The 14564-nt window shown below is 43.3% G+C and overlaps 1 protein-coding gene across 1 annotated transcript; it reads left to right on the forward strand.

Annotated features, from left to right (window-relative positions):
* The first annotated feature begins 576 nt into the window (after nucleotides 1–576).
* On the forward strand, nucleotides 577–5230 carry LOC127769343 (putative disease resistance RPP13-like protein 1). Its single transcript, XM_052294926.1, has 2 exons — nucleotides 577–3665; nucleotides 3753–5230. Exons 1-2 carry the CDS (start codon nucleotides 577–579, stop codon nucleotides 3817–3819), a joined length of 3156 nt encoding a protein of 1051 aa, XP_052150886.1. The 3' UTR covers nucleotides 3820–5230.
* The last annotated feature ends 9334 nt before the right edge of the window (nucleotides 5231–14564 follow it).

The following is a 14564-nucleotide window of genomic DNA, read 5'->3' on the forward strand; positions in this document are numbered from 1 at the left end:
TGAATATAGAAAAGTGCTAGAATGACTTACATTGTGAAACGGAGGAAGTAGTAGCTATACCTGTACAAGCAGGCTAATTACACAGCACCATTGGGGATAGGCGCCGCCGCCGTCAGTGGCGGCAGCTGGGCCTCTTCTGTCCACAGCAAGATGCATGTCTTCGTCCACTAGCTATTTTCTTTTGTCTTAAATTATTTGGGCCATCACAGTCATAAGTTAGACACGTTATTATTGATGGCAATCTTTTTCTTCAATTAATAACAAGGTAGTTTTTAAACCTTACTTGCGGACATGTTGACTTAAATATTTTTTACTTTATTTATAACACAAATAATATAATAGATATATAGACTGTTGTCCTCTTCTCCTTCTATACAAGCATTCAAGAAAAATATAGCAGCGATAGTGACATATACCCCTAGTTTTATTGCAATCTGACGTATCCCCAAGCAGGTATCATGTATTGTAAACGGAGGTTGCATACTTGCTCATCACTCATCAGCCAACCAAACCACCGATTCCAGAACACAAAATATTTGTACATATTTTGGCTCACCGGAGCATCCTTCATCGGCCATGGCGTCCTCGATCCTGTCCACTCTTGCTGGCTTTTTGGCCAAAGTATATACTTCAGTCCAAGTACCATCTTGCTCTTCTTGTGATCCTAAAAAATTACCAGCTACTGCATCTGAATTCGATGAGATGAAGGTCATACTTTGTAGAATTCGAGCTGTGCTAGCTGATGCGGATCGGAGGGAGATAGAAGATCTGCATGTGAATATGTGGCTATATGAGCTCAGGCAAGTCGCATACGATTTGGAGGATATCATCGATGAGTTGTCCTACAAGACAGTCCAGCCTGAAGCAGAGACGAACACCCATGAACATGCTGATCTCAAAAGGAAGTTTGAGGTACTTGATACTGTAAATTCTCCAGTGCATGATCATGAAGAATCCCTAGATACAGATATGCTTGACAAAATCAGCAAGGTCAGAAATAGACTTAAATCCATTAACAGTTTTCGTGAAAGCCTCTCGCTGCGAGAGGGCGATGGGAGAATCAGAGTAAGCACCACCAGCAATATGCGTGCTTCGAGTTCTCTAGCTAGTGAGACAGGGACCTTTGGAAGAGATGGAGAGAAAAATAAGTTACTTGACAGCCTTCTGAATAATGACAATGGTACTGACAACAACTTACAGGTGTTCTCCATAGTGGCAATGGGAGGCATGGGGAAAACTACACTAGCAAAGCTCATCTACAACGATGAACAGGTGAAAGACCACTTTCAGATAAGAGCTTGGGCTTGGGTATCAGAAGTTTATGATGTGACAAGGACAACGAAAGCCATTATCGAATCTATTACCAGAGAAGCTTGTGGTCTGACTGAGCTGGAAGCGCTTCAGAATAAGCTACAGCATATTGTTTCAGGAAAGAGATTTTTGATCGTCCTTGATGATATATGGATTATAAATTTGCTCCAGTGGGATGAATTGCGGCAGCCTCTAGACCATGGAGGTAGAGGAAGCTGTATTGTGACAACCACAAGGAATCAAAACGTTGCACAGATCATGAGCAGGTTGCCACAAGTTAATTTGGATGGCCTGAATCTTGCAGCAAGTTGGGCATTGTTCTGCCACTGCATTAGGCAAGGATGCCATTCTCTCAAGCTCTCTGAAACTCTTGAGACCATTGGTAGAGGTATAGTTGAGAAATGCAGCGGTGTTCCTCTGACGATAAGGGTGATTGGAGGCCTACTTTCTTCTGAAACCAACGAGGAAACATGGAATGAAATCCTTACCTCTGATATTTGGAACTTGACCGAGGGGAAGAACTGGGTTCTTGATGTATTGAAGGTGAGCTATGTTCACTTACCAGCTGAGATAAAACCATGTTTTCTCTATTGTGCACTGTTTCCCAGAGGGCACATGTTTGATAAGGAAAATATTGTGAGGATGTGGGTTGCCCATGGATATCTACAGGCAACACACTCAGATCGGATGGAATCATTAGGCCATAAATACATCTCTGAACTAGTTGCAAGATCATTCTTTCAGCAACAGCATGCTGGAGGTCTTGGCTACTATTTCACAATGCATGACCTTATCCATGACCTGGCAAAGTCACTTGTAATAAGGGATCAAAATCAAGAACAGGAGCTCCAGGATCTACCAAGCATCATCAGTCCAAGGGTTGACATCATCGGAAGCAAATATGACCGGCACTTTTCAGCCTTCCTCTGGGCCAAAGCACTGGAGACTCCTTTAATAGTACGGTCAAGCAGAGGACGAAATCAAGAATCATTGCGATCACTGTTGTTATGCTTAGAGGGTAGAAATGATGATTTCTTACAGGTAAACTCCACTGGTAATTCTATCATGTTGCACTTTGAAAGGGATTTCTTCACAAAACCTCATATGCGCTTTCTACGAGTGCTGGAACTTGGCAGCTGCAGGCTATCTGAACTGCCCCACTCTGTTGGTAACTTGAAGCAACTAAGATACCTTGGTCTTTCTTGCACAGATGTTGTAAGATTACCTCAGGCGGTATGTAGCCTCCACAATCTGCAAACACTTGACCTGAGATGCTGCAGGTTCCTAGTTGAGCTTCCCAAAGATATAGGACAATTACAAAATTTGCGGCATCTTGATTATAATGTCTTAGGAAGAAATGATTCTACAATACCAGTCTGCAAGTTCAAAAGTTTACCTGAGGGCATAGGAAAGTTGACTAAACTGCAAACACTCCCTGTTTTCATTGTGCACTTCACTCCAATGACAGCAGGAGTGGCAGAACTCAAAGACCTGAACAATCTGCATGGGCCACTGAGGATTTCGCCCCTTGAGCATATTAATTGGGAGCGCACTTGTGAAGCAAGAGTTGCGGACCTGATAAAAAAAGTGCATGTTACACGATTGTGTTTGCGGTGGAACAGCCACATACGCTATGTTGATAACTCTAAACCACAAGAGAAATCCTTGGAAGAATTTGACAGGGAAGTACTTGACAGCCTTGAACCTCATAATAAAATCCAATGGATTGAAATTGAGAAGTACATGGGCTGCAGTTATCCCAAGTGGGTTGGACATCCCTCCTTTAACCGACTAGAGACAGTAATCATCAGTGATTTTTCGTCTGATTCTCTTCCACCATTAGGACAACTTCCACACCTTAGGCATCTTGAAGTCAGGGAGATGAGACATGTAAGAACTATAGGAAGTGAATTCTATGGTGATGGGGCAGCACTACAACGATTCCCAGCTCTTCAGACATTGCTGTTTGATGAGATGATAGCGTGGAATGAGTGGCAGCGTGCTAAAGGCCAACAGGATTTCCCTTGCCTCCAGGAGCTTGCCATCTCCAATTGTCTTAGCTTGAACTCTCTATCACTGTACAATATGGTAGCTTTGAAGAGGCTTACCGTCAAGGGTTGTCAAGATCTTGAGGCAATAAAAGGCCTAGAAGAATGTTGGGTGTCAATAAATCATAGTCAAATCAACTGTACAGATACTTCAGGATATAGTGAAATTGTGGATGGAAATGGGTCAGAATGCCCCAACTCAACTCTACCAGCGAGACTTGAGGTCATACAGATTTACGATTGCATGTCACTCCCAAATTCAAGCCTTCAACAAGCAATAGGGATTACGAGGGTTTTCCGACAAAGGTATAAACTGAATGCTTGTCAGTTCTCTCAAGTTCTATATGCCTTATTTGATTGTAACATGACCCGCATTCATATTCGTTCTATTAGGTCAAACTCAGACATGGTTTACCCTGATCAGAAGGAAGTTGATGAGAGCATTGTTCTGATCATATAGTGGTCCAGGCCAAAGGATATTTTACCTACTTACCACATAAAGAGGAAGATGAAGAAATTTTCTTGATTTTAATCAACAAATCACTCACGTGAAAATTACCATGCATGTACATGCTTCTACTATCCTCTTGACAATTAAGAATGCCCAATATGACATTTTGAAATTTACTGTAAAGAGCAAATAATAGGAAGTATTGATACCAAGCAATGTCATCTACCTGTACACTGTCACATCACTAGTTATTTTTCCCCTATAGTGTTTAGCGCATCCATCTGTCTCTCTTAAGATTGCACCCCTACTTTGGCTCCTCTATTAATTCACCACAATGCCCATGGTTGACAATCTCACGTGAGAAAGTGCGGAGCAAGTCTGTAATGTCTAGTCATCCAATGGAAGCTTATTGGACAGTCCAAAGTCCTAGGTCATTTATTTATTGATTAGGATTTAAGTTAGAATGGATCAGAATCGAGACCTATCCAAATGAGCCCGGAGGGGGTGGTTAGTTGAAATGGTTTGAAATGTACATAAAAGACAATTGGTGATTAGGAGGGTTGTTCGGTTGCTCCCTTATTTAACATTAAAGACAAACAATTGATTGTGCATACATTATCTAGCACAGTTTGAATGTATCCAAGCTTCCCGCATATGGAGGGTGTTCTTCACAAGATAGTTAACATATTGGGCAGAGATAGAAATTTTCTCTTTCCAATAAGTCGTTACTATAACTTGTTTAGAGTAGAGGTTCTGATTTTAGATATACATGATCCAAGAGTTCACATTCATGGAATACAAAATAACAATTGACGGACAGGAATTCAAATATTTAAATTTTGGGCAAAAGTTTGAAAAAATCAGATGAAAATATTGAAATTTGAACAATTTTTTGCTAGAGATAATCCTACCAAGATCTATCGTAGACCCAAAATTTTAGAAATGACAGATATTGTGAACCCTTCCAAGTCTAACTATTTGTTACAACAAGATCTGTTGGTAAATTGTTCTACAATGAATTATTAAATCAACAATAGTTATCCCCCATCTCTGGTGTGCCCATAAATATGCTTATACAGTAACAAACTTGTCTCCAGTTAAGCTTTTACTAATCGTAACCCATCCATTATCAGACAAAACAACCTAAACATACCCCGAGATCCCCAAAGGACATAATTCATCTTTAAGAAAAAGAAAACATTCAATCGATAACTACCGGGCTACAAAAGTATAACTCCTAAACAAATCATGGAGGAAAATCTTTTCAGAGAAGATAAAAGGGCTCACGTTGACAATGGTTTGCTACCGGGCAGGCGGCATATGTGTCAGCAGCCATCACTTTTGGAACACGCTTCACTGTTCACTCCTCGATCCTCGCATGGCAATGAACAGGATGTACATTGCCCAAACCTTCAAAGCATCCTGTAGTATAAGAAGATATTCAGGATGGTGACATTTTATAATTAATATGATTTCGATAATAGTAGGATGCTCAAGTGACTAAACATTTCCTCAAGCAGTTGGCAGGCATGATACAGAGTGGTGCACCCGATGGTCAACTCAAATCTTCATCAGGTCTCATGGCCTAGTGTAAAGTAGTTAAGTAGAGGAAGCTTGGGGTACCCAGCTGCTGGCAAGACGCCAATTGCATCAGCAGCAGGACGCAAGAAGATGCATGGTGTCTGTACAGGCATCGACGCGGTGGTGGTGGTGGCGGCGGGACCGTGGCGAAGTTCAAGCGGAGAATGGCGGGGCAAAATCACTCACCTGTTGATCTGTGGCGAGGCCGTGGCAGCACGAGCAGGAAGACGGTCTCGCCATGGTGCCACGGAGCAGGAAGACGGCAGGAAGGAGGATCCCGTCATTGGAGGAGGAGGGGAGGGACTGACCGGTGGAGACGGCGCGCCGCGCAGTACTTGGGGCGAGGCGGAGGTAGGCGGAGCAAACCGTACAAGAAGCACAAATTGGAATGGGAGGCACGGAGGCGCGGAGGATGTGCGTGCCAGTGCGCTCGTCACAGGTTGGGACTTGGAAACTGGCGCCCCGCGCCCAAGAGAGACTCGAGAGTTACGAGTCGAGGTGGGCGCCCCTCATCTGGCCGTCCCGATTAGGGTGAAAACGATCGGAAACGATCGAAATCGGTAGAATCTCTTCCAAAACGATGATCGATTGGTCGGTTATTGACCATATTTATCATCTAACTACTTAGTATCGACATTAATATGTTGCAGAAAGAAATTAGAAAAAACAAAATTTAAAAATAGCTAAAAACGGTATAGTCGGAAACGGTCCCCCTTAAACGGAAACGGCGCCCGGTCGATCGGTAATTTCCGTGACCGTTTTCACCTCTAGTCCCGGTAGAAGGAGGCTGGCACTTAACGAACCTATGGTTGCGTTTGGTTGCCTGCATCAGACTTGGCCCAAACTTAGGGATGCAATTTTCGGTTGTTTGGTTGCTTGGGCGGCCTTCCCAGTTAGACCCGCCTATACAAAAAGAGCTCCTCAGTCATGCTGAGAGAAAACGCTCAAATTGAGCTTCACAGCTCAGCCTGCCCTGCCTTGTGCAGCAGCCTGCACCTGCTCATGCAAGCCTTGCACCCGCGCGTGCAGGGGACGGGCATAGTGGTCCGTCCGACCCACTCCTCATTTCTCTCCCAAAATTCAAAAACGAGGGTTTGGTGAGGCTCGGCGTTGCCGTCGTCTTCCTCCACTCTCTCCCGTCACCGGAGCCATCTTCCACGCCTGCTACTATCGCCCACCCTCTCGAGCTCCGGTGAGCTAGATATGGCAGCCAGGAGCTCCACCGAATCCGGCCACAGGTAGCGAGAGATGGCAGGAATGTGGGGGAAGCAACGAGCGGCGGAGGTATAGGAGCGACGAGCGGCAAATGTGGGGAAGCGCAACTTCCTCGGCAAGTGGCAGGGCCGGAGGTGGAGGAGCGGCGAGCGGAGAGAGCGAGGTATCCGGTGGAGCTATGACGGCAGGACGGAGAAGCAGAGCAACGAGGGTGCGGCGAGTATTGAGGAGCGACGAGCGCCGAAAGGATCCAGCCGAGCGGCCTCAACCTCGGCGGCGCCGCGGTGAGCGGTCTCGGCCTCAGCGGAGCTATGGCTAGCGGCGACGACAGAGCGACCTCGAGAGGATGAGAGACTTTTTTTTATTTTTGTTTTATTTTTCCTACCTTAATCTAGCAGTAAACTAAATACCCACCAGATTTGTTACTGTACAGGATAAATGTTGACGGTCGTTATCGACCAGTTTCGACCGTCAATACTACCCAATATATGAAGACTAGCTATGCTTGCAATGCATTATTCCATAAATAAAATATTCTATTCCACTATGTGCTTAGAAAACTAAACATGCAAGAGAAGCTATCAAAATGGAGGAGAATCGACAGTACAACAATCGATCAATCAAACAGATGTTGTCGAGAATCAGACTTATGGATGGATGGGCCAAGAATTCAGAAATATGCAATCATTCTGAGCCAAAACATTGTGTACCATAAAGTGGGGCCCACATGTCAGCATCCTGAAGAAGGCTGTGGGCCAGGGGAGCCAGCCAAGGTTTGGTCGAACCAGGGGCTCGGCCGAACCCCAGCTGGCCTAATCCAGCCCATCTTCGGCCAGGTAGTTACTACCGGCATCCTATGATGGTTGGAGCTGATTTTACCTGAAGAAACCGTCATGGACACATGGCAAGAGGAGATGAAATATGCTCTTTGGATACTTGACCATGCCACTTGTCATGAGGAGAGCAAAGATGCTCCTAGGATGCTTGGAGCATCTCCACACTCCCAAGGCACCTCATGGGCTATAAATACCCCTCCTCTCAATCATTCCCACACACACCTCAAGAAGAAGATCAAGAGCTCTCTCAAGTATTGTTTAGTAGTTTTAGTGCTAGTGGAGTAGGAAATAGAATAGTCTTCATAGTCCTCGAGCCTTCAGGAGATTTCTAGTATGTCTTTAATAGCTTTCCTTTCTTCTTCTGTAAGACTTATTGAATTAATAGAATATTCTTCTTTATACAAGTTCGGTATTTTATTCCATTCATATTACTTGAGCGCCGACTTTACTTTATACTTGAATCAATATAGTCATGTATCTAGCTTTCCAGATAGGTGTATTGGTGTAGGTTTAGTGTCCGATTATTCGGTTGCTCTATGTCTGTTGCAAGGATGTAAAGTAGTATTTAGTAATGTAAGCACAGTGCTTACATTATTAGATACCACTAATTAGGGTTCTATACTGCGGATGAGAGGTGGGCCACTGATGGTGACAGCTTAATACGGGTATTCCTCCACACCGGTATATAATCTTAAGTTAACTTCCTGGGGAGGGTACTCCTCCGTATTTAGCCCCGGTTGTATGGTCATGACGGGATGTCGTAAGGAACTCGGCAGTCAGGGGTGGCTTCTCGAAACACCAGGAGGACACTGGGTACGGGGTATTGGTTGCATGTCTGTCCAATAGCAAGTATAGACTAAAGATGTATGTATACTAGAAGTACAGGAATGATACCTTTTTTATTCTTTCTTCACTTAGCTTAGACTATATTTTAGTGAGAGTAGTTCTTAGTTCTTTCTTCTGTGTGTCAACCTACCCTTTGAACTAAACTAATCCCTACATAGACTGTGATGTATATAAGTAATATATGAATTGTTAGCACAGTACTCTCTTATCATATCTTCCCTTGGAATAAAATAAATACGATACCTTGGAATACTCCCGGGTGAAATGCTACAATGGTATATCCATGCGCTTGCGGATTATATATGTGACCACAATATACTAGGATTATTTCTTGTGCTATTGCTGGGAATTATATTTCCAGTAGTATCGCTAAGAAATACCAACAATAAACTCAAATGATCAATTGTAAAATATGAATTTAGATGAATTTTCACCGTGAAAAATATTGATATAGAACCAATTTCAGCTAGATGGTAATCAAATTTGGTAATCAAATTTGTAGTATTAGAATATGTCATATCCGGTCCTATATTCGTTTTTTATGGGACGGGGGAGGGAGTACTCACTTCCATGTTCCCTATTAAAAAGAACGAATGCTAAATGTCATTAGACGAAAAATTAAGGTTAAAATTTTGAAAATTCTAACCTTAGAATTGCTTCATGATGTGAGCTCCGGCGACCCTTGCATCTTCTTTTTTCTAGCTCCGGCGACAGTTCCATGCCAAAATTGGAGGTTTGAAGGAATTGGAACGATGTGACAGAAAAGTTGGAAGTTTGTGTGTGTAGGAAAGTTCGATGTGACGGAAAAGTTGGAAGTTTGAAGAAAAAAGTTGGAATCTAAACAGGGCCTAGGACAATCTCAGTGGTATATAATAGATTCTCTCATTTGTCAAAATTTGATATAGGCAATTTGATGTGTATTATCACAACATTTATGTTATGTATGTGCTACCCTCCCATTGGTTCACACTTAGGAATACATTTATTCCTAGGACAACCACTTTTAGCAACTCCGTTTGTAAGTGTGAATACCTAGCTATTAATTCTTGCATTTGCCTTTGCATGGGAGTGTGAGGGGGGGTTAGGGGAATGACGAGATCGTGGGGTTTAGAGAGGATGGCCGTGGAAGATAGCACTAGGCTAGGCGATAGGCGGTGGATACGGGTAGGTAGCGAGGTCGTAGGGACAAAAATGGGTTGTGGGCTAGCGGGGGAAAGTAAAGCATGCGGTTAGGAGATGACGAGGCAGGGGCACTTCTTCAACGCCCCCCCCCCCCCACTTAAGGGGGGAAGGGACTGGTGTTAACGACCAAATTTGGTAATCTAAGTATCGGATATGGAGATGGAATCAAAGTGGAATTCGAGATGGAAATCGCTTGGGAAACAGAGTAAGATCGGCTGAAGTCCGAGTCGGCTGCGACCAGGATCGGCAAAGTCCGAGTTGGACATGGTTAGCCGAGTGAGCCGAATCCGACAGTATGACACGACATACGTTGTCGGGTTAGGTTGATGTACTTCATGATGATTGCCATGCATGGATAGTCCTGAGAAGACAATTGTATCTTTTAATTAGGATATTTTATATAATTTCCTTAGAGATATGTTTGGGCAAATGTCTACCGCAAAGACTTATGGTATCTTAGAGTTTGTTAGAGATAAGAGTCGTGTCCGATATGGACATATTTTGTAATCTCGGGTATAAATAGACCCCGAGCCCCATGTAATCAATTTAACACGCATTCAATACAATCTCGGCGCATCGCCACCCTTTTTACTTTCGTTTTGTTTCGACGAGTTCTTACTTTCGGGTTGAGCTGCATCGGTTTCGATCTTCAACAAGAGGTAAAACTTGTTATGGCGGCTTGCGTTCTCAAGATTAGTGCTTCCATCTTCATGATACTCTAATCTTTTTTATGTAATTCGTTGAGTTATCATGTATCTTATATAATCTCCGATAATATCGCTATCTAACCTACAATCGGCTAACATCTGTCAGTAGAAGATAGCCGATTAGGTTAAATACCGATGTTGACTTAGATTATATTGGATATCCACCACTCTATGATACATCCAACGGCTTGATTGTCTAGATATTGTTCTTCTTTTCATACTTATAGCTGCATCAGTTGAGTTTGACCTTATGAGTCGTGATTAGAATCCCAATCTCTAGCCTGCCTTTGGTTGCCGATTAGGATAGCATCGGGGTTTCAGCCGATCTTACCTGACTTGACTATATTTATCTTACGTGCTTAGTCGACATGTTAAATCTGCCCTTTATATTAAGATCTTGTTGCATTTAAGTATATTAGGCTTCTGTTTAGTATATTCTACTTGCTTTAATATCTCAATATAGAGTGGTATCGGAGTATTAGACGATACATGCTAGATCTATCTGATCGGCTATGCTATGAACATACATACTCTCGATGTTAATATATATTTTGATCTAAGTGATTTATACTGTCTCGGCATGACGACCAATCTATACCAATCACTTGATTTAAGTATATATCGACATAAGGATTATATATTGTTAATATCTACAACCAATCGAGTAGATTTAGTTCTTTCTTACTTATTAATGACTGCCGATCGATTCACATATGACATCGGTTCAAAGATAAATGATATGTCATCGGCAATTAGCCGATCGGCTATCGTTTATGGATTTAACCGCGGTTTCTTTGTCTTTGTGTCTTGTTGATTGCAGGATCAAATCAACTGGCATGCTCACACACCCAAAGGCAAGTCTTAGACCTGTACTGGAGTTAAACAGATCTCCCAGGCCTCATGTTTTTACATCAACACCTGGGGGAGAAGGCTGGTCACGGGGGCCTTGTTGACGCCGTTGATGCCCTAAGGCTAGCTGGGGAGGTCAAGCGACAGCATAGTAGGACAGTGGCAGCGGAGCATCGAGTTATATCCTCTCGTAGCGGTGGTAGGAGTGAAGACGGAGGAAAGGAGAAGGTCTCTTGGACAAATCTTAGAGGAACCTGAGTTTCAGAATTCACATGACTAATTAAATGGGTGTTTTCTGTCAAATTGTAAATAGACAATAGAAAAAATGGGGATGTATCTTGATTTTTTTTTTGACAGGGTATGTATGGGTTGATGGTCAAACATAAAATTTATTTGTACATTTGTAATGGTGAAATTGGGTCCTAGTGGGGTTGTATGGATCGAATCGAAGCAATGGTTAGGATCAGTTGTATCCACCTTGCATAGCTAAATCTCGAAACCAGTATTTTTTCAGGTTTTTACTTATGCTAGAATATAGTTTGGTAGAGGTTGAGTACCAAAACAGAATTTACTGATGCGAAGGACCACACTTATCTGGAAAATGCAAAATTACAAAAGCATGGAACTTTAAGTAATAGGCTAGGAAATATGGAAGTTCAAAAGCATGGAACTTTACTTTCATTATCTTCATTAGAAATCAAAACCATATGCAATTGGCAAGTGGACTATAGTTTATATATGTGAAAATTTATAAATATATGTACATAAGTAAATCACACAAATTATTTTCTTTTCAAAAAATAAGCGACGACAGGTAGTTGAAATTCTTAGAAAAGAAACAAGAAAATTTCCATGACCATGTAGGCGAGTGGTAAACGCGCCATCATGTGTGGCGTGAGTATACACAGGTACATCTCGATTGACAAACACCTTCATTTTCATTTCATAAATGCTTCGAGTAGAGAAGGAGATTTTTGCATGGAGATAGAATTGAAGGGGGGTCGTAAGCCCCTTAAGACCGCGAGTACATCGTGGTGGAATAGGGAGTTTATAGATGGCCAAACGGGCGGCACGGCCGTGCTCGGGTCAGAAGCTGTCGGGCCGGCACGGCCCGACCAACACACCGGGCCATGCCGTGCCGTGCCGGCCCACGTGCTCAACCTATGGCCAGGCACGGCCCAATAATGGTCGGGCCGGCCCGAAGGCACGGGCAGCCAATCATGTTTTCTTTGAATTAAGTCTATTTCCCTTCCCTCATCTTTCGGTTGTGACATATATATATAGCTAAAATAAGTCTATTTTACATCCCTAATCTTTTGGCCGTGCCATATAATATGTCTATTTGTCCTCCCTATTCTTTGTGCCTTGTCTTACATGTGGTTGAAAACAAGTCTATTTTATCTCCCTAACGTTCGTGCCGTGCCGAGCCATAGGCCCAGGCACGGCCCAACAGCCGGGCCATGCCGGCACGGGCCCGATAGCAACCAAGCCGTGCCTGAGCTGGGCCAAAATCCCGTGCCGTGGGCCGGGCGAGCCGGGGAGTCGACCGGGGAGTGGGTTGACGGAGAAGAACTCACTGGCGATGGGGGCGACGCGTCGAGGCGGGCGAACGAACTCGCCGACAGTGGGGGCGGCGCGTCAACGGCGGCTAGCCGAGATGACGCACGCGACGGCGACTGACCGAGACAACGCGGGCGACGGCGGGCGGCGAGTTGGGGCAGGGCGGCGGCCCACGACGGTGGCCGGCCGAGACGACGCAGGCGACGGTGGCCGGCGAGTCAGGGCGGGGCGGCGGCCGGCGAGTCGGGGCGAGCGGCGGTGCGACAGCGGCCGGCGAGTCGGGGCATGGCGGCGGCGCGACGACGCACGTCCTCGTCTCACCTGCTGCTGTCGTGCCGAAGGTAGAAGATGAAGAGGCGGGGGCATTTTCGCCTGTGATGCTATTTTGACAAACACACCTAGTTAAGAGGGGGTATTCTAGCGAAACACTGTTTAGTGATGGTATTCCAGCGAATCCAAACTTATGCGATGGTAGATATGCATTTTTCTCGTAGTGAGAGAAGGATCTTCTTGGCATCTTTCTCTTGTGTGCATTTTTATGCTTCGCTTTACATAAAAACACATATATTGCTACGGAAGAATTGATGGAAGATGGTCCGTGCTAGTTTTCCGCCTCCATTTTTGTTTGACAAAATTTTGTTCTAGAAGTCAAGGGAACAAAAGGACTACAAAGACTGATGTCTGCACTACCACATAACTTGGTAAATGTAACGCTCTATTAGTGCTGGTTAAAGAAAAGTCGGCACCAGTAGGGGTTCCGCCCCCTCTCACCACGGATCCATGTTTGAACTTGGCAGACGAAAACCGAATTGATGGTCCCAAATTAGTTCTGGTTTTGCAGACTAACCAACACTGATGTGGCGTGAGTTATTAGTTTTTTTTTACGGGAATCGTTAGTTATTAGTGCCCTTTTTTTTAATAAACCGATATCGATCTAATTGTCGGGCCTCGGGCCTTATGGCCAACTATAAGGGAACGTGTTCTCCTACAAACGCTCCTAAGATGCCAAGTGGCAGTCTAAAAATCTAACCGTTGATTTTCTTTTAAATTGGTGGGTCCAACGTTTTCAACCATTAGATCAAATAAAATAAAATAAAATCTTCCTCTCCAAACCGGTCCCCACCTCCTCTACGTTCCCTCCTGGCCTCCTCCTATTGGTACATACATACTCCCTCTCTCCCCTCATCTCCTCTTCCCTTTCCTAATCTTCAAGTTTACTAATTATATGCCTTATTCAATTCTAGATATACATGTTATTCTATGCGTCATATTCTTTACATAGCAACCAAATATAACAATGAAACATTTTTTATTTAAAAAAGTTGATATCATATATTATATGTCACCTTAAATAATTCTACGTGTTCTCCTACAAATGCTCCTAAGATGCCAAGTGGCAGTCTAAAAATCTAACCGTTGATTTTCCTTTAAATTGGTGGGTCCAACATTTTCAACCATTAGATCAAATAAAAAAAATAAAATCCTCCTCTCCAAACCATTCCCCACCTCCTCTATGTTCCCCTCCTGGCCTCCTCCAGTCGGTACGTATGTACTCCCTCTCTCCCCTCATCTCCTTTTCCCTTTCCTAATCTTCAAGTTCACTAATTCCATGTCTTATTTAATTCTAGATACATGTTATTCTATGCGTCATATACTTTACATGGCAACCAAATATAACAACGAAACATTTTTTATTTAAAAAAGTTGTCATCATATATTATATGTCACCTTAAATAATTCTACAAATATGTTTCGCTAAATTATATCGATGATATCCAATCTATCTATTATATAGTAAAAGTCCGTAAAAATTTCTATAAATGCTTCTAAGCTATCACATGATGCCACGTGGCGCTCCAATAAATTAGAAAAAATCTAAGAAAAAAAACTAGCCTTTGATTTCACTAAAATTAATAGGCCCATCACTCAAAGCCGTTGGATTAGATTGATTTTTCTCTCTTACAAAGAGATGTCCCCT

The sequence above is a fragment of the Oryza glaberrima genome, chromosome 1 (genome assembly GCF_000147395.1).
Source record: "Oryza glaberrima chromosome 1, OglaRS2, whole genome shotgun sequence".
In the NCBI taxonomy this organism is placed as follows: domain Eukaryota; kingdom Viridiplantae; phylum Streptophyta; class Magnoliopsida; order Poales; family Poaceae; genus Oryza; species Oryza glaberrima.

Bases quoted from the DNA above. Each gene is read 5' to 3' on its own strand.
- LOC127769343 (XM_052294926.1), top strand. From the start codon at position 577: ATGGCGTCCTCGATCCTGTCCACTCTTGCTGGCTTTTTGGCCAAAGTA. The intron at 3,666-3,752 runs GTATAAACTGAA...TCGTTCTATTAG, and splicing joins ACGAGGGTTTTCCGACAAAG to GTCAAACTCAGACATGGTTT.